Source organism: Fistularia commersonii, chromosome 22 (assembly GCF_037954325.1).
Source record: "Fistularia commersonii isolate RoL2024-O1a breed Wild chromosome 22, RoL_Fcom_v1.0, whole genome shotgun sequence".
Lineage (NCBI taxonomy): Eukaryota > Metazoa > Chordata > Actinopteri > Syngnathiformes > Fistulariidae > Fistularia > Fistularia commersonii.
This window is the reverse complement of record NC_141305.1, coordinates 6,922,943-6,944,770: the sequence shown is the minus strand read 5'-3', so window position 1 is coordinate 6,944,770 and position 21,828 is coordinate 6,922,943. Positions and strand designations below refer to the sequence as shown.

At 37.9% G+C, this 21,828-nt stretch overlaps 1 protein-coding gene across 1 annotated transcript in view; it reads right to left on the bottom strand.

Annotated features, from left to right (window-relative positions):
• Positions 1-18,884, bottom strand: part of LOC147221548 (uncharacterized) — a 124,150-nt gene extending 105,266 nt beyond the window's left edge. The window contains exons 1-3 of the mRNA XM_086169208.1: positions 18,837-18,884; positions 6,213-6,242; positions 2,396-2,495 (exon numbers count right to left, since the gene is read on the bottom strand). Coding sequence (XP_086025334.1) covers positions 2,396-2,495; positions 6,213-6,242; positions 18,837-18,858 — 152 coding nt within the window. The 5' untranslated portion in view covers positions 18,859-18,884. The remainder of the gene's footprint in view (positions 1-2,395; positions 2,496-6,212; positions 6,243-18,836) is intronic.
• Positions 18,885-21,828: the final 2,944 nt, after the last annotated feature.

Below are 21,828 nucleotides of genomic sequence, written 5' to 3'. Positions count from 1 at the left end.
AGAGACAAAGAAAAATAAAATGAATAAAAGTAAAGGCCTTTTTCATTCAACTCTAAAATATTGAGATGTCTGAAATAAATCACCAAAATAAACCAGAAAGAAGTTCTGTGATTTTTCTTTTTTATCCAGTAAATCGGAAAACAAGAAAAAAACAAAAAAAAAACACAAAAATTTGGCAAAAATTATATAAAAAAAATTAATGACTGGAACAACTAGAAAATCATCTGAAGATTTAAAATCATATTATATTATGTATAATACATATTAAATATTTTGTACATGTTCCTCATATTAACACTCAGAAGTAATTAGACCAGTGGAGTCAAGGGGGCGAGCAGATTGGAGTCACGGCTCCTGACCTTTGACCTCCTGAACCAGGTCACCAGATTAAGCCCTTCAGTGCACGTGAGGCCTGCCAGCACACACACATATACACAATACACACACACATAGCGTGTGTGTGCATGTGTGTGTGTGGGTTTAAAGTGTGTCACTTTGAAATTAATTTTTATTTATTTTTTTATTTTTCCATTTCTATTTTTTCAGGAATTATTAGAAAATGTCAGGCATGGATAAAAAAAAAACATGATTACAAATTAAAAACAAAAAAAGGTAAACTTTGAATGTAATGCCCGGAAACATCCCAAAAATTACATCCATTAACAGTCTGATTTTTTTTTAAGTTTCATCTTGAAATTTGATTGACTTTTTGTGGAAAATCCAGTAAATTAGGAGAACCTTTAAATGGAATTTTTTTATTTTTTTCCCCCACTTGTCCAGCAGGTATTCATTTTCTGATTTCCTGTTAAGTTGTTATTTTTACACCTGACAGCCTCATCAAAGTCCGAGACATTTATGTCCGTGTTCTTATTAGCTGCAGCTGGAAAACCTCAGACTCCCACCCCACCTACAATCCTCCCCTCCCCTCTCACCGGGCCCAACATCCGCTAATGAGAGTGAGGAGGTAATTAGTCCTCCAGATAAACGAGGCTGGGAGGCCTCCGCTCCATCAATCCGTTTTTCTGCTTTGTCACCGTGAAAAGTCGTAACTCGCCGCCACGGCGCCGCTGACGGAACGGATGCGCGTCGGAAAATAACGGCATCATCTGCTCGAACAGGGAGGATGGACGTAAAAACAAATTAAAATACAAAAAATAAATAAGATAAGCGCATGCGGCTGATTCTTTGCAACAGCGCCCTCTAGAGGGCAGAGGGAGAGAGTCAGAGGAGAAGCCGCCGTGAGATGTTCAAGGACTGTAGGGGGTCGGAAATAAGGGTTTTAAAAATGTATGAGCTGCTTATGAATCACATTTTGAATTTTCTGTGTGATGAGGTTTATTTTTTTTATATATATTTTTCTGTTTTGCATGTCATTTCTTGATTTTCATTCTTATGTTCACTAATTTGAATAAACGGTTTTGCTTTTTTACGAGAATTTTATCACTGATCTGCACTTTTTTTTTTTTTTATTGTTTTGCTAGTTTCCAAGGTTAATTTTCTTCAAGTATGTTTAGAAAACTTTTCAGGTAGTTTCTAAGAGTTTTTTAAATACGTGACTTCATTACTTGATCATTTCCGGTAATAAATTTTAAACAATAAATCCCTAGTATTTGGGGTAAATAATATATTTTATTTAACTGTACAATATTCAAAGAAAAAAAGACTTGGATTTACAACAATCAATTCATGTGGAATTTCTTGATTTTACAAATAATTTTAAAAGATTATTGGATTTATTCTTTCATATGTTTTCATCATTGTTATTTCAGGCGGCTTCTCCACCGAACCTCCAAGGTACTTCTGGGAGAATTAATGCTCCATCTCCGCACTTTGCCTGGCCTCATCTACATAAAACACTTAGAAAACACATTTTATTTAGACAGTCGAAAAATTACCAGGGTGTGTGAGTGTGTGTGTGTGTGTGTGTGTGTGTGTGTGTGTGTGTGTGGGGGGGGGGGGGGGATTAAAATTCCACTTCTGTTCCAAGTGGTATTTTCATGTTAATTCCCAGGTACAGGCAACGTTACCTCACTTTCCAAATCATTCCTTAATAATAACATAATTCCTTCCCAAAAGTTGTCAACTAAAATAATTTTAAAAAAATTTAATTTCTTCATACTTAGCAAATGCCATTGCTAGTATCATTTTATCTTTATTAAGTTAAAATTAGAAGTAAAAATTAAATAATTAAAGGAATAAACTCATTGATAAAATATAATGAAATAAGGTATGCAGCCTAATTGATATTGGTAATGAAATAAGAAATAAATAAGAACTTTAAACGTATATAATACAGTAGAACCTCAGCATACGAACGCCCTGTATCACAAAAAAAAAAAAACAAAAAGCCTACAAAGTTTTCCGAGTTTTTCTTTGTAAGCCCGATCCGACTCACAACATGAAGTCCTGCTCCCAACATGGCTGGTCCCCGCGCACGGTGACGGTCGTGCTCTTCACGTTCTGCACCTTCAGCGTCACGTAGGCGTTGAACTTGTCTGGAAAACACAGGAAGAATCAAATCAAACGCCGTCCGTGTAAAAAAAAAAAAAAAAAAAAAAAAAAAAAAAGTAAAAGACTTTGTGTCAGCCTAGCGTTGCGTCTGTGTAGCTTCTCGGTCATCCAGGTCGTGGTGAATTCTTGTCGAAACCGTTTAGAACTGAAACCCGTGAAACGTCGTGAAGAAATTCAAGTCCTGTTGCCACAACTAGAAAATTTCAACAAGAATTCAGTCCGGGCCTTGGATTGACGTTTTTCCCGACGTTTAACCGACGTCTTTCCGATGTTTGGCTGACGTCTTTCTCTGACGGAGAGTTCGAGAAGCGACTCAGTGTCGAAAAGATAACAGCTTATAATCAGTAAGACGGTAATTTAATGCAGGGAAGATGTCAATTTATCATCAGGACGACGTCAACCGCGGGGTGGGGGGGTATGACTCAGCTGTGCTTGCCTACTTAATAACCTTATTACGATGTAATATTCCTATTATAAACGTTAATTAAGTTCCAGTGGAGACAAACACATGAAGACGCGGAAACACTTCTCTAAGTCGACCCGAGAGCTCGGATGATTAATCCAGGTTGTTGTTTTTTGTTTTGTTTTTTTTCTCCTCTGACGACCGAGGTCCTTTTGTTTTTTCTATGTAATGTTGGGATGGGGTTAAAAGAATGGGGAAAAATTATATAATTATTCTTACAAAACATGTCATTGAATTGTAAAAGTTGAAGTACGTCTTTGAGGAATTTGTAGCTGAATAGTTTTTTTGGAATATGCTTGAATATTTAGAGTGATTATTAATAGCAGGTAACGTTCTTCTGCCAGACTTAGCAGAAGTGAAGAAGAATGGGGAAACAACAGTGAGATACAACAATATCAATAATTAAAAAAAAAAAAAATTGTGAAAAATACATAATTATTCTTCAATTTTATTTTTTGAGTGATTTTCACAGAATTTTGACTCGAAGATTTATTGTAATTAATTTGAACATTTGAAGTTATTCAGTAATGGGGAAAATGGGGAAAAAGATAAACAATAACAATAATAAACAACAAAAAAGGGAAAATAGAAAATGATTCTTAAATAATACATAATTGAATTGATTTTCTGAAGTATATTTTTTAAGGAATTTTGAGCAGAATGTCTTTGCAACTAAGCTGAATATTTGTACAGCTCATTACAATTCAATTTATTTATTTTTTACTTCTAACCCAGATTTCTCAGGACTTTGTTTCTCATTTTTTCAAATGATTCTATTATCAATTCTATAATCAGCTTTTCACAAACTAAATAACAAAATAGATTAAAAAAAACGTTGAAAGAAAAAATGCTTTTAAAGACTCATTTGGATTATACACTCTTAATTAAGTCAGCACTTACACAATAACCTGCTCACCATCTTTTATATTAATTTGACTGTGCGAAAACACACACACACACACACACACACACACACACACACACAAATGCATGCGTGTGCACACACTATCCAGTGTGCAGTGGGGACCCTGAGCAACCGTTGTCATTTATTATTAAGCGGCAATGACTTGTGAAAAATAAATAAGTTATATTCCGGCAAGCTGACATTTACCGCCATGTCTGCCATAATGAACACCCTATTACTGTATACTGTGTGTGTGTGTGAGTGTGTGTGTGGCAAAATTCACAGCTTTCCCCCTCATTTTATATAAAGACTTGATTGATACTTTAATAAGAAAAAAAAGGAATTAATTTATCATTAATAATAATTCTAATTAAATTACAACAATAAATAAATATATATATATATATATATATATATATATATATATATGAATATTATTCTTAATGTCAAAAGTTTGAAAGTCAGGCGATACAAAATGTTGGTTTGAATAAAATGGGATTTGAATAGAGTATAAAAAAAAAATTAGCTAAAGGGATTTGGAACACACAGGTCAGGTGATCTAATTTTTTAATGTAAAGGTTATGAAAGATAAGTCTTCAATTGCAAATTGTATGTACGTGACATGTACTGTGTGTGTGTACAGGTCTTTAATTGCGGAAAGATGTAGCGGAGGGGGTGGATTGGCTGGATGAGCGACAGCGCTTTAAGAGAACTGGACAGTTTGCCTCCAGGAAATAGTCCTGTCCGGCCGCCTGTCCGTCAAAGTGTCGGACGCAAACAAGGCGGTGAAACATCCACCGAGGTTTAATGAACAAACCGCCGGGACGGTTTCCGATTCCACCTTCATCGGGTGGGAGGGGAGTTTGTATGTCGGACTTGTCTTCTTCTTCTCAACTTAAGAAGGCGACACACTCGACTGGGTGCCGGGGGAGGGTTCGAACCCCGGGGCAGGAATCTGATTGGCTGCTGCGACAGGAAGTGCCAAGGGAGGGGGAGGACTGCGTCTAACGGCGTACCGCCGGCGGTGTCCGATCGGCTGTTGGCCCGTCTGTGACCGGGGCCGCCTCCCGTCTCCATGGATACGCTGACAGGCCGGCAGGTGGCCATTTTTCTGCCGGTGATGATGTATTGATCTTGGGTTCATTTTTTTATTTTTTTTCTTCCCCTCTCCGCCTTTTGGCCTCCTTCTCGCTGCCGTCCCTCCTCCACGTCATCGCCCGCGGCGGGTGGAGAAGGCTGACATTTGATTGGCTCGCTGATTGTCTACAAAATTGTCTCCGGCCGGTTGTCTGGATTTTTCATGCGTTCACCTTCAGGCGGACACGGTAGGAACGGCGGCGCCCAAGTCAAAATGGGGTGTTGAATTCTTTACAAACCCGCCGACTCAGATTATACATGTGTTTTTCATTTCTTTGTTGTTATAAGTATTTATCCTGCTCACAGGGCAGAGCCAATCACAGCTGATGTAGGAGTGAGAGGCGGGATTTACCCTCACCTGTCACCTGTCAATCACATGGTCTAACATCCGACCATTCATTCACTCATGGAGTTGAGAATTTTGATAATAAAGGGTTACCTAACTGTTTCACAGGCCTGATTAGTTATTGATTGATTGATTGACTGATTGATTGACACATAAACAAGCTCAGTAAAAAAAATTTAACAACGCAATATTCAACGCATTCATTCATTCGATCATTCTCTACTGTGTAATGCAATGGTTAAGGAGGTATAAGAATAAGAATAAGAATAAGAATAAGAACAATTTTATTTATCCTGAAAGAAATTGTTGTGCCAGAGTTTCAAGTAAAACATAACAATAATAAATAATAGCAGGAAGGAGGGAGAATAAGAAATACAAATAAAACTATAAAGTGTCAAAGTCAAGGCTATAAGTGTTTTGAGGTCTTAAAGAGTACAAAGATTTGAATATTCCCCCGTTTGCTCTTTGGGTTGAGAGGCGGGGTTTAACCTGGAAGGGTCACCTGTCAATCACTGGGTCCGAATCGTCCAAAAATTCACCCTCTCCTTCGCACCTACAGATAATTTAGAATTACTGTATCAATGAACCTGCTGATTTTGGACGGTGGGACTGGGAGAACCCAGGCAGGAGAACCTGGAGAACCAACATGGGAAAATCAAGACTTCTGAACCCGTTTTAATCCACTCTGATCAAAATCAGATTCAGTTCTGTAGATTTATTTTAAAGACAAATTTGAAAAAATGTAAACAATATAGTTATGTAATGAGTCAATGTGATTTTTTTTTTTTTTTCCTTTTCATCCAGTAATTTCATATATATATTTATTTTTCGGTGTCACAGTGGGCTCTTACCTGGAGGCCCCTGGAGCCTGGCCTTCTTCACTGCAAGAGGAAGAGAGAACAAACATTAGTCTTGTTGAAGAAAATGCAAATTGTGTTTCCTGTCGTCATGTTTTTCATTTCCTGTAACATGTTTTGTTTTATTTCCGAAAATGCCATCGTCCAATTGCCCGGAGGGATTTGATGACATGTTTATGGTGTGGTATTAGCTCTATAATGAAGGCGTTTTTGCACAAAGCATAGGCACACAGCACAAAGCAGGAGAAATGAGGTGCAGTGAACAAACCCTCAAGACACACCATGGAAAAATATTTAACAGGGATGATAAGAAAGGCGGTGAGAGACGGAAATAATGAAAGAAAAGAAAGTCACCCGAAAGCTAAGACGAGGAAATATGACAAAGCGTTTGTAGCGCTTGGCTTCACTGTGACTACGGTGGGGGACCAGAAAAGACCAGCGTGTTTATTAAATCTAAAAATGTTGGCAGCCAACAGCATGAAGTCAAATAAATTAAGGCATCACTTAAACACATTACAACCCTATTAAAATGATAAGCCACTTGAGTTATATCAGCGAAAACGTGCCAAATATTGCAGACAATCATCCCGCTTTGCGAAAGCTACTTCAGTAAAGCTTTGAGCGCTGTTATGTTAATAAATGTTAATAAAATTAGTCTTTGTTGCAAGTTGATATGCATATATGCATTTCTTTCTATATACTCTTTTATATATTTGGGATGTATATCTATACACACATATATATATACACACACACATATATGTACATATATATACACACAAATATATACATAAATATACACACAAATATATATATATATGTTGCTACACACATATATATACACACATATATATACATATATATGTATATAAATGTGTATATATATATATATACATAAATATATGTATATAAACACACATATATAAATGTGTATATATATATACATATACATATATATATATGTATATATACATATATATGCATATATATGTATATATATAAGCACGATAACAATTAATAATTAAAAAAATCATAATTAAAAAGAAAATCTATTTATCCTTTTTTAAAACTCAATAAATAAAAAAATGGCCAGAAAACGTCGATAGTTGACAATATTTAACAAAAAATAAATGACCTAAAAATGAAAGAAATAACTTCTAATAAGCAAAGACATTTTTCCAGCAAATCAGGAAAAAAAAAAATCAAGTGAATGACCTGTGGTGGGAGCTGAGGAGAAGGAGGAAGAGGAAGAGGGTGGACCCACTGTCATTTTCATTGTTCCCTAACTCTCCTTCCAGCATCTTTCCACGTTCTTATCAATCACTGACAAAATTCGGAGTTGCGTTCAAGTGTCCGCGTATTTGAGTCGATTTCAACAGAAGCCCCAATCAGTATCACTGTCGATTACCTGCAACACAACAGGACCGCGTGGGTCTGACATCAGAGGACTCCGGGTCCAGGTCCACGTTTTTAATCGAAAAAAGGCTGATTCTGACACGTCTTGATCGGTCTGCGGTCGCCAGGCGTTCCCCCCCCCATCGAGGGGCGTCGGGTTTCAGAAAGGATTAGAGAAAACGTGGCAGTGGACGCTCGTCTTCTTTTATCATGGCCCGTTTGTCGAAACGCAGGATAGCAATTAACTGACCCCTTCGTTAAGCTCTTCCCCTGGAGGACCACCTTACAATCCTACGTTAGCAACTGTTGCTAAGGATGGGTGTTAGGAACGAGTCAAATAATTATATATATAAATATATATATATATAAAATTTGCACCGATGACCTGGTTCTAACAGATGACGTGAACAGAAGCTTCTGGAGGTTTGATTGACACCGTGATTTTTTTCCTTGCACAAAACCAAAAAAGATTAATATTTATTTATTCATATTTTAAAAATATTATGATAAAAACCTAAAGCAAATTCAAGAATATTTTAATTTTCCTTACTAAGTAATACCCCTGATGTTCACCCAAAGAGTTGTGGAGAGAGGATGTTGACTTTCTGATTATTTTCACGCTGGTTTTTAGGTCATTTATATCAATCTGAGGGAATATCAGTTCATTTCTTTCTTTTTTTTTTTTTGAACATTTATTAGAACAGGTTCCTTAACAGAGTCACACACATTCTTACAAAACCTCATAATAAGATACACATTATACAATATTTTTTATAGGTCACTTATTTCCTCACTAGCTAGCGGAAAAAAAAAAAAAAACACAAAAACAAACAAAAAAAAAAACATCTAACTCAGTCAAATAGAGATAATATCTTCAACTCTTCAAATATTTTTTAATGGGTGCCCATTTGTCAAGATAATATCAGTTCATTTCACATTAATGTTTCCACATTTCCTGCACATTCCTAGTCAAATCTGCAAACAAGAAAAAGGGTAAAGTTTATCTGCTCACTTTATGCTAACATCCATCTTTACTTTCAAATAACTTCTCAAAGAAGAACACATCAGTTCAGGGCAATTTCCCTTGACTTTTGTTCTTTTCTCTTTTCTTTTCTGTCATTTCTCGCTAAAACGAGATAATTACTAACAGTTTCAAACATTTCTTGCTACTTTCTCATCGTCGATACCGCTAGATATCAGGAGATTTCAAAGCTGCTGCCAGTAATTGCAGGGTAATTTCTCATGTGTAGGTTACAAAGTGGACTCTTGACTTCCGAGTGCATCAACTTAGAAATTTTTTTTGGAGATACGAGCCATCAATTGGTTGATTTTTTTGCTTTGCGATCTGAGCCGAGATCTGAGATACGAGCTGCCCGTGAAGTGGCGTTCAAAAACAGTCGGAAGCGCCGCCCGACACTGAGTAGCCATGACAAAATCAACGAAAAACATGAGCAAGGTGAGCGTGCTGTCGACTTGTTCATGAAGAGATGGAAAAGTTGTCGTTGTTGGTGAGATACCGTGACCGAGAGCATCATCGGTGAGATGACGCGACACATTTACGGGGATTTGGAACGTCAACAGACGAGACATCGGAAGAGTCGCTCAAAGTCAGTCGGGGATGATTTGATCATTTTAAAAAAAGGATCGGCATTCAGTTCCTCGTTAAATTAAGTTTAGCAATAAAGTGTAGCACAGTGGTTATATTTAGCAACACATTGTACCATTAAATGAGTAGAAGTTAAGTTTAGTGAAAGTTTAGTGAGCACCAAATGAAAAACACCCCCAACCTCCTTTGCCGCTGCCAGCATGGTCTTCCAGTCTTCAAGGTAAATGCACTTATTAAAACTAGTTTTATTCTTCACATTCTCTTTTATTATTAATTAATATTTTTACACGATGATATATTATATTATTTATTTACAATGCTCATTTTACTTATTCAAAAAAACCACACTAAATGCACTTAATAAAACTAGTTTTATTCTTCACATTCCCTTTTTTTATTAATTGATATTTTTTACACAATGATATATCATTTATTTATAACGCTCATTTTACTTATTTAAAAAAAACACACTAAATACACTTAATAAAACTAGTTTTACTCTTCATATTCTCTTTTATTATTTATTAATATTTTTTACATGATATATTATTTCATTTGTTATTTATAACGTTCATTTTACTTATTTAAAAAAAAACACACTTAATGCACTTAATAAAACTAGTTTTATTCTTCACATTCTCTTTTATTATCAATTACTATTTTTTTCACGATGATATATTACATTATCTGTTCTTTATAATGTTCATTTTACTTATTCTAAAAAAAAACACACAAAAAAAGATATGGAGTAGATTTATAGCCTTTCAGTTCATTTTAATGGGGAAATTCAATTTGAGATACGAGTTACGAGCTAGGAACAAATTAATCTCCTAAGTCAGGATTCAGGAAGGAAGATTACTGTAGGTGTGAAATATCTCACCAATTTCTTGATTTATTTCCCAGAAATTTCTTGCTGCTTATATTTATCATCAATTTATAATTAATATTATTAATATTATTATTATAAAATTTTCTCTGGATGACTAACTTCCTCTAATCTGCATCAGTCTGACAGACACAGGTCCACCCAGGTGGGTTCCGTTGGCCGGTTCTGAATGTGCTCCCAGCGGCTTAGCTGTGAGCGTGCCTCCGCCCCCGGTGCCAGCCGTGTCTGATGGCGGCGTCACATCTGGCCGGCAGAGGCAAAAGCAGGCCAAGCGGCGGACACGTGTCGCCCGGCGGCCGTGTCGGGGCTTCGTGCGGCTGCAGCGTAGGGCGGCAGCGTCGGGCGGGATTAATCCCGACGGGCTAATGCCTTAAGCAGGGATGGGATCTACCAGACCCTGCTGCCCACCCCCGCCCCCGGCTCCCCTCCGGAGGGGGGAGGAGGTTAAAAGCAGGTAACTTTTGACGTAACGGAGCCTCAGATTATTTTATTTTATGTTTTTGTTTGTTTTTTGTTTTCAGCTGTAACAATGCGATGGTCATACGATGCAAGCAGGACCGAGTTCATTTGCTAGTAAAGAGGTATGATGTCGGTGACGACTGGGCACATTATGCAGCCGCAGACAAGAGAAACAGAAAAGGATTTTCGATTTGGTTTTTTTTTTTTTTTTTGGGAAAAATTTGCTTTTTTCAGTTTTACGTCACATATTTTATATATAATTTAAGTATTTACTGTTTATGTACACCCTTGGAAACACATTCTCAATGTAATTTAATTGTTTCTAATTTATATTTATCTATTTAAATCTAATTTTATTTCAAATCTATTTTTTTTGTACCTACAAGTCATTTTTTTTTTTTTTTTTGCCGGCGGTCTGAAGACATCAAAACCTGAACAGACTGCCTCTGCTGGACGAGCTACTCATTTGAGCGTCCCTTTGAAACAGCAGTCGCTCTGACCATCAGGGCATCCGGGCTGCAACGCCGCCACCACGTCTTCGCCAACCAGCAGATCGGCGGCGGCAACGGAGTCTCCTATTTGACCTGTTTGAAGCTATGGATGAATGCGCCGCTTTGAAGCTCGAGGGCCGGAAAATAACCTCAGAGAGACGAATTAAAGAGGGTTTTCGGCCTCTGCAGACAGAACACCTGCTGGCAGGGGGAGGTTCTCCGCCCGATTGCACTGGACCAGACCCGGGGATTGGACCACACCCGCGTCTGTTGCCCTGGCAACATGAACATGCAGGCACATTGGGCTGAGACCACTTCGTACACCATTTGTCTCCAAAAGAGGGGACACCTTTGATACAGAAAGCTTCATTTTATGAAAAGGAAGTCAGGCATCATCATGGCAACTTAGAAGTTGGACTGTTTTGACATCTGACCAAATGAGGAAGTGAAAACAGAACCAAACAGAAATAATAGCAGACCCATCAAGTAAGAACAACTGACCCGACTCGAAAGAAGTACGGCTGACCCAACAAGGTAGAGGAACATCTGAACCAAAAACTGACCTGACAAGGAAGAATGATTGCCCAATTAGGGAAAAAGAAGGCCAAGAAGGCCAAGAAGGCCAAATGACCCCAGAAAACAAGGAAAAACAAAGAGACCCAATGAGGGAGAAGAACACCAGAGCCAATGATGATGAGAACATTTGAACCAATCCGAATGAACACCAAGAGTCCCAGCAAGAAAGACGGACAATTGTCCTGACTAGGAAGAATAACGAGTGACCCAACGAGGAGTGGAACATCCTAACCAATCGGATAGAAGAACAGCAGACCAAATGAGGAGGATGAACAACTGACCCAAGTAGGAAGACTGATTGACCCAATTGGGCAAGAAGACCAACTGACCCAACAAGGGAGAAGAACACCAGACCCGATGATGAAGAGAACATTTGAACCAATCGGGAAGAAGACCAAAAGATCCATCAAGGAAGGGCAACTGAACCAATAAGGAACACCGTCTGACCCAAATCAGGAAGAGAAACATCTGAACCAATCAGAAAGAACAACAGACCCATCAAGGAAGGACAACTAACCTGACTAGGATGAAGAACGACTGACCCAACGAGGAAGAGAAACATCTGAACCGAAAAGGATCAACAGACCCAGCGAACAACTGAACCCGATGAGATATAAGAACGACTGACCGACCGGTCATCGGCTGCAAGTGGCATTATTGTAAATATGAATGTGCTACATGTTTGCATCCGCCACGGCCCATTATCGATCGACTCCGAATGGGGCGTCTTTTAATTTAAAATTCATCGATCCCTCGCAGGAAATTCCTTCACTCCATTTGACCCCATCGTGCAGCAGGATTGCTTGGTTCCAAGCACGATCGCTTTACCTCCTGTCCCGTAGGCTACCCTAGCCATTTCCGTCGCAAACTCTTTGCATTCCTTGACGAGTTCCAAATCCAAGTGAGACGTGGCACCGTTTGCCCTCGTCCGTTGGCACCTGGGGGGGGTTGGCGGGGGTTGCAGAGTGCGAGCAGCAGACGGGGTGAGGGTGGGGGTGTGGATAGGGGGGTGGGGAGGGTGTCACAACAGGCCAGACGGTGCGGTTATTTTTAGCCGGTGGTTCTTCCTCCCTCTGCCGGTTGATCAGGACCCGTTGTGTGACCTGGCCACCAAGTCATTAGCACCCTCTCACTTACACTAAACTGCAGCTGCCACGAACTTCCCCCCTTTACCCCCACCGTTCTGGAACTGCACTTCCTGTCGTCCGGACTGGTGGAGGGCGAACGTAAACACAGCGCCCCCTACTGGCCAATGTGCTTGAGGCTGAGGTCATGTGACAAGAAACTTGACCTGTTCTCACACACACACACACACACACACAATATACCGCCATGTCAAAAATGCAGCTTTCCAGGAAAAACAGTGTTTTTGCCCCAGCAACTGCTGGGAAACACAGAAACTTAAAAGTACTGCACCAGTACTCGAGTATAACAACTAGATTTGTACTACTTGAAACATGTAGAAAAACTGCGTTTTAAAGACAGATTCTACTAATAGTACTGAGGTATCATCACAGAAAAGTACTTCGATTTGTATTTCTTATTCTCCCTCCTTTTTTTTTATTTTTTTTTATTTTTTTTTACTGTTTATACAAATTCGTACTATTATTTATTATTGATATGTTTTACTTGAAACGCTGGCACAACAATTTCCTTCAGGATAAATAAAGTTGTTCTTATTCTTATTCTTATTCTTATTCAATTACTTCTATATTATTGTTTCATTCTTTACATTGGGAGTGTTTTACCAATGTGATTTTTCCAGTGCAGATACAAATGTAATATTGCATGTAGGTTTCTGTATTTGTACTGCATGTAACTAAACAAAATGTTTGATTTTCTCATATAAGTAACGGATTATATTTTATATATTAATTATCCCTTTTGGATGGCAAATCTTTACTCATGTAGTTCATTTATGTATTTTTGGCTGATTTGCAAATTAAAAAGATATTTTCAAAAGCCAGGGCAAAAAATTTAGAAAATGAAGAAATTGAAAAATCAAATAAATTAAATGAAACAGATATATAACAATACTAAAAATAAATAAAACTAGACAACAAGTTAACGGTGGAGGTTAAAAACTATTTATCATTCATCTAACAGCCATTTATTTCTTAAGATTTTAGTTATTTTTATGTTAATTCACTTTTGGCCCTTTTAAACATTTTTTTCATCCTGACTTCAGTCAAAACAAGAAAATAAAATCAGCTTTTTTAAAAAAAAAAAAAAGGAAAAAAAATCAAAAATATTACCAATCCGCTCGGGATGGATTTCAAAATGTAAGAGAAACACTAAAAAAAAAAAAAACTTTGAGCTGAAGGGACGCTGAACAGCCAGTCAGCGGGGCATCGGGTTCGACAACAGGAGGTAGCTTCCCTTCATGGCCACGATGAGGAGGAAGTGAAGTTCCTTCCCACGTCACACACACACACACACACACACACACACACACACACACACACACACACACACACACACACACAGAAGTATCAGCACACAGGACAGCAGCAGCAGCAGCAGATGGCCAGAGGATTATTACTCCCCCCCACCCCTCAGACAACGGAGCTTTAGTCTCGTCATTCCAGAGCAGAGTCGACCTGCTCTGTCTTCACCTGGCGACCGGCTGGGGTAGATGGGGGGGGTAACTGCCATATTTCAACACACACACACGCGCACGCACACACACACACACACACACACACACACACACACACACACACACACACACACACACACACACACACACACACACACACAGAGCGTTTTCTTTGTTTTATTCTGACCATTATTTTTCCACCTCCAAGCAATACTCTGATTTTTCAGTCATTCTAAATCATCTGAAGTAAAGTTAAATCTTGTTAACCTGAAGCTGTACCTCTTGTAGATTTTTAACTTTTTATTTATTTGCAAGTTTTAGAGACTAATTGCCATAAGATTACTTGTTGTAGCGATTGTTTATTCATTGGATATTCTCTCCCAGAGCATTTTAAAATCCATTTCAAATGACATCAGGGTTGATTCTTCATTTTTAAAATAAGATATAAAGATACAAAATCTGTTTTATAGGTCTTTCCTTACAGATCTTTAAAAGGAAGTTATTGATCACTTATGGATTTATTTTAGAGAATAAAAAAAAAAAAAGTTGAATGAAGGAAAATTCCCTGTAGGTTTTTTTTTTTGATAATATTGAAAATTTTTTGAAAACATTTTTTGGATCAATTTCTTAATTTTTTTATTTTTTTTCTTCAAGCAGTTACTTTTCTCACCACTACCAAGTTCCTTCACGTTTCTGACTCAACGCCCGGGAAATTGTCTGGGTTTGTTCCGGCGCTAATCGACATCCAGAAATAGACAAGTGTGGGAGCCGAGTGACAGCGCAACGGCGGTGGCAACCAGGAACGAGGGAAAAAAAAAAGTCAGCGGGCCAAAGACGGTGCTCGTCTGGTTCATCTGCACTTTCCCTTGCATCAGGAAGTCCCTGACAAAGGGCTGTCAATCATCGGTGGGGAGGAAGGGGGGCGTCTCCTAGCACTCGGCAAGGAAATCTCAACGTCATTGCCAAGAACCCAAAATACTGCTGAGAAATATTACTGGGCTGCAAATAAATTTGAGCGCTGTGCGAAACTCCAGGAAATTCAGCTGGAAATAGTGGCAGAATTTCAGGAAAATATCCAGTCAAAAAAAAAATTATCAAAATATAAAGAAATTAATTGCGGAAAAGTTCAAAAAATTTGAAAAGAATTGACCCAAATGCACTTTTGGCCCCTGTAAATTTGCAAAACTTCACCTTGAAGTCAGAAAAGGACGCCTTAAAATGAGGAAAAGCTTCATCTTAAAAGCTAAAAAGTAATTTTTCAATGACCGATTAATTTCTTCTTAATTAAAAGAGTCATGTTGGGGCAATTTTAAGGAATATTCTACATTGTTTTAAGACGCTGGTTTATCAGTGATTCACTTTCAGATGCAAAATAACTTTTAGTGCATTTCTGGATGGATAAATTAGTCATTATTTTCCTGTCCATTTGATTTGAGGGGAATTTCAGGTACATTTCCACAGGAATTTTGGCTTATATGATGAATTCTGTTTTATTTTGTGGAAGTTTGAAGGGTCATTTATAGAAGCACTTCAGGGTAGTCTTAAAAGTTTTTAACGTAAATCTGTCAATGCTGCTGTTTGATTTGTAGATTATGGGTCAATTATAGTTTATGGGTAATTGGCATACGTATGATTTAAGTTTCAGATAATTTCTGGGATTATTTATAGAAGACTACGGATAATACTCTGAGGATTTCAAGAAAATTCCAAGATGTTAGTTGATTTTAAGGGGAATTTATCGAAGAGTTTGACGGTACCTATATTGATAAAATTTCTAAGCAATCTAGGTCATGAAGGAGATCCGGTCTGTGGGCTTTGCAGATGATGTTGTTGTGTCGGCTTCATTCAACCAAATGCGGTATTACTTAATAAATTACTGTTTTTTGCACTAAAGTGTTCAAATAACTTTGCTACTACTCTCTAAATTTAAATTTCATCATATTTGTACATTTCAGGCTTTTTATGCTGTTAAATCTCAATCATCCTTTCCCCTCAGCACAGGTAGATTGTATCTGCGTGGACTTTATCCTCTTTGATGGTACCGATTCGTGGATCAATTGGTACCGGGCCGCACAAGAAATTATCAATTATTTCTGTTGGATTTATTATCTGAGTCTTAAGAATCTTTATTTTGAAAAATCTTTTATTTTGAAAAATGACCGGAATCTCTAGGTTACATCTCGGTCACTTGAGCGCCAAAAATGTAGCCCACAAGCTAGCGAAAAGAGTAAAAAACAGACGCAAAATTGTCTTTTCGAAGGGGAAAAGGTCTACAACTTCCAAGAAAAAGAAAGATTTTAGCAGACAATACCAGGAGTTCTACTTGAAATGTGGATTTATTGCAACAGGCTATTCCCACAGACCAAGCCGCTCTGCATAATATGCGGCAATGAGGCAATGAAGCCTTCATTATACTCATGTTATGTTGTTCGCGCAATGTTACGAGGAAGCTGCTAATAAAATTGCATACGAGTACACAGTGGATTCACTTTTATTATCATAGTCACGATATAAACAATGTAAACAATCTACGTGTATCCAACCCGCCCACCGTCAAACTTGTCAAGTGTTGACCAATCCACAATGACAAAAAGGTTGGGGACCACTGCACTATAGTTTAATGTCTGTTTGTTTCCTGTTCACTTTGCTGTTAATATGCATTCTATTATTATTTTGTTTGAGAAATGTCTGTATGTTTAGTACATATAGAGAAATTGACAATAAATCTGGCTTTGACATTGGTTTTGAATGTGAACTGGCCCGGATGCAAACCTCCGAATCCAACGCCTCAAGGTTGGAAAAAAGTGTCGTGCCCCCTTTGGGTCGGGGTCGAGAGGCTACCGAGTGGAGTTCAAGTATCTCGGAGGTCTTATTTACTGGTGGAGCGTCAATTTAACGGTCGAAGAGTCGGGACTATGTCTACGGGAACGAATGATTTTAAAGATCACTCATAGAAGACTAAGGGTAATCCTGTGGGGGATTTTAAGTGCATTTCTAGATGTCAGTTGATTTGCAGATCAACTTGAGGGTCATTTAAAGAGACGGCTGAACATCAGAGGATTTTGCAGCCAATCAGTCCTGAATTTCTAGTTTGTGTCCGGATGAGTTTCCCTCCAGTCCCAGTCCCCCCCTCCCCACACACACACACACACACACACACAGGATGAGAATGGCTTTGCCGAGTCAGGGGAGGGTGGGTTGCTTGGACAAAAGGCTCCTCAGTGTGAAAATCAATAAGAGGTGGGAGAAAGAAGAGCAATTTCAACCTGAAAAGGGGCCCGGAGGTTAAACGAAGAGCTGCAGGCTCAGGATTCAGCCATTTCATTACGGCCGCTTTACCAGCCTGAACACACGCACACGCGCGCACACACACACACACACACATATATATGTATATATGACAGGAACCGGGACACTCATCACCCTCCCACCCCCGGTCCTTTTGCAGGAGGAGAATGTTCCCTTTCTGTCAATAACATTTTACATCATAAACAACTAAATCTGCAAAGGTGGCCACTTCATGATCCTCAAGAGTCACTTCCTGCTGATTTTCCTCTGCAATATTTTAGGTCAGTGCTTTACATTATTTTTCTTTACAAGAATTTTTCCTTCTTTATATTATTTTTTTTAGGATTTTCAGGTAAGTTTGTTTCTTTTTTAAGTCAATTCCCTGGCAGCGCCTTCATGTTTTTTTTAGAGGATTTATTTCTCATTTTGAGAGATTTATTTTCATGCTTTCTGATTTTTTTAATAAATCCTTTTAAGCTAATTTCTTCTAGATTTTCCAGCTGTTTCTTGAGCATTTTATAATTTTCTAAACTAATTTGGGGTTATATTTTTCAACTGCTTATTTTTTCCCTTTTCGGTAATTTTACCTTAATTTTCTCCCTTTTCCCTTATATTTCTCTTAATAGAAGTCCTTCTTTACTTACTCAGTCACTGATTTCAAGGTTTTAGACGATTTTCTTTTTGGATTTGACCACTGATTCATTTATTGAACTTCCCTTGGATATTAAAAAGGATTTTTAGCTTTTTCGAATCCTGATAGGTTTTTTTTCCCTTAAAATAAAATAATCACGTCTGACCTGAGAAACCGGAAAAAAAGACTACTTTGCAAAAAAAAAAAAAAAAAAACAACGTTGCATTCATGAATTTATCATTTCAGAGCAGGCTGTGCTCAACCATTAACATTTCACATTAAAAAAAAAAAAAAAAATAACAAGGCAGGATGTAAATGAAGAGCAGGTAACAGACGAATGCAGTAGCGTAATACACCATAAGAAATACTCAAACAAAGTCCAGTCCAAGTTCGCCGAGGTCAAGTGTGGTGCAGAACAAGTACTCAGTTACTTTCATCACAGGTAACAAATCCACTTTTCCATCAAAAGCACAAGCGATCAGTCCTCAAACACATGGGCACCCTAGGACGGCGAGGGAACGAGGCGTGCTTTTACCTGTGTTTCTCTTCCTATCATTGTTGAACTTTTTTTTTTCTTTCAACCAACCAAATCAACTCTCATTGCTTGTGATTATGTTATTTTATTTGCTTGTTTTTGTTATTTTTTTTTTAAGATAAGTCGTTATGATCATTTTGCCGGACACTCACCTCGGACGCACAGCAGTGACATGTTCGCCTTCGGCCGGTTCTCCCCGGTGCGACGAGCCTGTTGCTTCACGGACACCGGGCTTCAGTTAACCGTCTCGCCCATCCATCGTTGACAGTCCGGTCAGGTGGGAGGGAGGGAAGGAGGCGTGGGGAGGCAGTCCGGAGGAAGGAAAAGAGGAGGAGGAGGAGGAGGAGGGTCCGGAGCGGTGGAGGTATGACAGTCACCAGCCGGCGGCGATTAACGAGCGCCTGAAATCCGGTGAAGCGGGGCGGCTCTTGTGAGGCGTTTGAGGCCCGCGGTGGCTGTAGGAATTTGGAGATCAGCTGAACGGACTCCCGTGGAGACTTCGAGCAGGAAAAGCGCTGATTGTTATAAACTGGAAGTTTTGTTGTTTTTTTTTTGTTTTTTTTTTCAATCATAAAACTGATCAGGGGCTCTTGACGAATGTTCTGACTTTTTATTTTTGCATCCTGACTTCCAGCCAAATAAATTTTTTTTTAATCTATTTTTTTTTTATTGAACATAAATAACACAAACAAATATACATATGTGCAAATAAACATGGCAAGGTAGAACTGAATGTCAATGAAACAACCGGGGATGAGGAATAAGGATATAAGGACATTTCTTCTGTATGTAATCAGAAGTTAACAGCGTTAACAGTTTGTGAGAAATGTTTAATGCTAGACGAAAAAGAAAGTAAAAGAAAATGATTAAATAAATAGATAGACAAATAAGATTAAAAAGAAAGGGGAAAAAATACTTGCAAGGGGAATATTTTATGTATTTAACTTGGTGGTTCACAAGGAATAATAATAATAATAATACATAGGATTTGTATAGCGCTTTTCATGGTACTCAAAGACGCTTTACAAGTGAAAGACAGAAGACACAGAAGATACACATCTCAGACATCAAACTGTATATTTTTTTGGTTTTTGGATTTTTCCATAAGTTTTAAGGATTTTTTATATAATTCAAAATCGTTTATAAAGAACATAAAATTTGGGGAACATTTTTGCATTGTTTTTGACAGTGAAGAACTTGGCCAGGCCTGAAATAACATTGACACATAGTTCATCTCTTTTGTTGCTTAAAAGTAAACCAAATGTTATGTACTCTTGAGAAGGAAACTGGTGACGATGGAAAATTGTCTTTAACCCATTTTTTGAGTTTTAGCCCAAAAGCCCTGTACTTTTTCGCATGAGAAAAATATATGGTCAGTGGTTTCAATGTTGTCTTCACAAAAGGTACAAATATTATTGTCAATATTAAAGCGTAACCTCAATAATTCCTTAGATGGGTAGATATCATTCATAATTTTGAAGTGGATCTCTTTTACCTTGGGGGGTATGAGTAGAGTCAGATATATAGTTCGCAGCCTGGCAATCGATTCCTTATCAAATTTATTTAAAATATTATTTTTGTTTTGACGTCCAGGGAATAAGTTTTCTGTAAAACATTTCCTAATAAAGGGGTTGCTGCACTTTCTATCTAGAATTGAGATTCCCTGGAGTGGTAGCAGGGGTAACTGTGGTTATATGGTTTGGTGCGACATAATATTTTTGGTCAGGAATACAAACTGCCGAAACAGTGCGTTACGTATCTTTATGAACTCTAATTTGGGAGGGCCAAAGCTGTACTCAGCACAGAATTGTTCATAGTCCATAGTTTTTCTTATTAATGTTTGTTTTCAGAATTATTTCCGCTTTGTAATCCATCGGCTGCATCTCGCAAGACCCGGATGTTAAGACTCCATCGACGACAGGTGCGCAACGGGACTTACAAGTTGTGAGCCGATTGGATGAAATACTCGGGAGGGGCGGGGCTAACGTCAACTCACACCGGTGAAAGTCGTTCACCGGACTCAAATCGGTGGAACTAAAACCAAAATAAATAAGCAAACAAATAATAACACCGAATATCATCAAATTAAAAGATGCACTACGTAACGAGAGCGGTCAAAACTGATTTCAAAAAGATTTATTTATATATATATATATATATATATATATATATATATATATATACACACACACATCGTTCCATGCCCCACTTCCGGTTTGCCTTTCCGTGCGCAGCAGCAAACAGGAAGCTTGATTTAAAAAAAAGTGTAAAAATTAACAGATACTAATGGAACAACATTGTTATTATTAGATACAGAATGTCAATATTCCTATGAGCAAAAGGTTAGTATTCAGTTATATTGAAAAATTGGTTGTTGTAATTAGTATTAAAATTACTATTTTGTACCTTTCTCTTGTTTTAAGCTAATATATTACTTTGATGAGTTAGCTAACTGATAGATTTTACTCAAGCTAGGCAATTTTTTTAACCCCATCAAACTAATATCACAAGTTTTATGTTATATAAGTGAATAAAAGCCCAACATTTCGATGTCTATTGGCTGCAGCCAACTCTTTCTCTCCAGCTTCTTTGCAAAGATGTACTGAAGTACTGTTTTCTTCTCTATACTATTCAAAAAAAAGAAGGGGGACAGGGAGGCTTGTTGCGTTTGCAAGCTAAACACAACAGGCCTGCAATCTGAATATAGCCAAAATGTCTGCTGACCTACTTGAAAAAACACATAGAAAAAAAAATCTCACCTTTAAACAAAATTCCTTGTAATCTTGCAATTATTGCTTAATACAACCTCAGCTTAATGTCCAGACTTTCCTCCTATTAAGAGAGAAGGGGGATGCACTCAAAAGTCACTCAAATATTAAAAATGATTCTAATGCAAAACTGAAAAAGAAAAAAAAAAAGTCTTTAAATGACCTGTTTTAAACATCTGTTGTTCACTGCAAATGATCCCATTATTTATTTAGAGCTTGCCTCTCCAACAGACCAGAGTGCAGTGGAAGGACATCTTTCCGTCAGCAATGTCAATACAAAGTGATACAAGTGATGAAAACATGGGACTGCTAATATAGAACCAGCTACTTGCCTTCAGGCTGGAGTCTCAAGACTATGTGATTGAGAAAGGAGCGG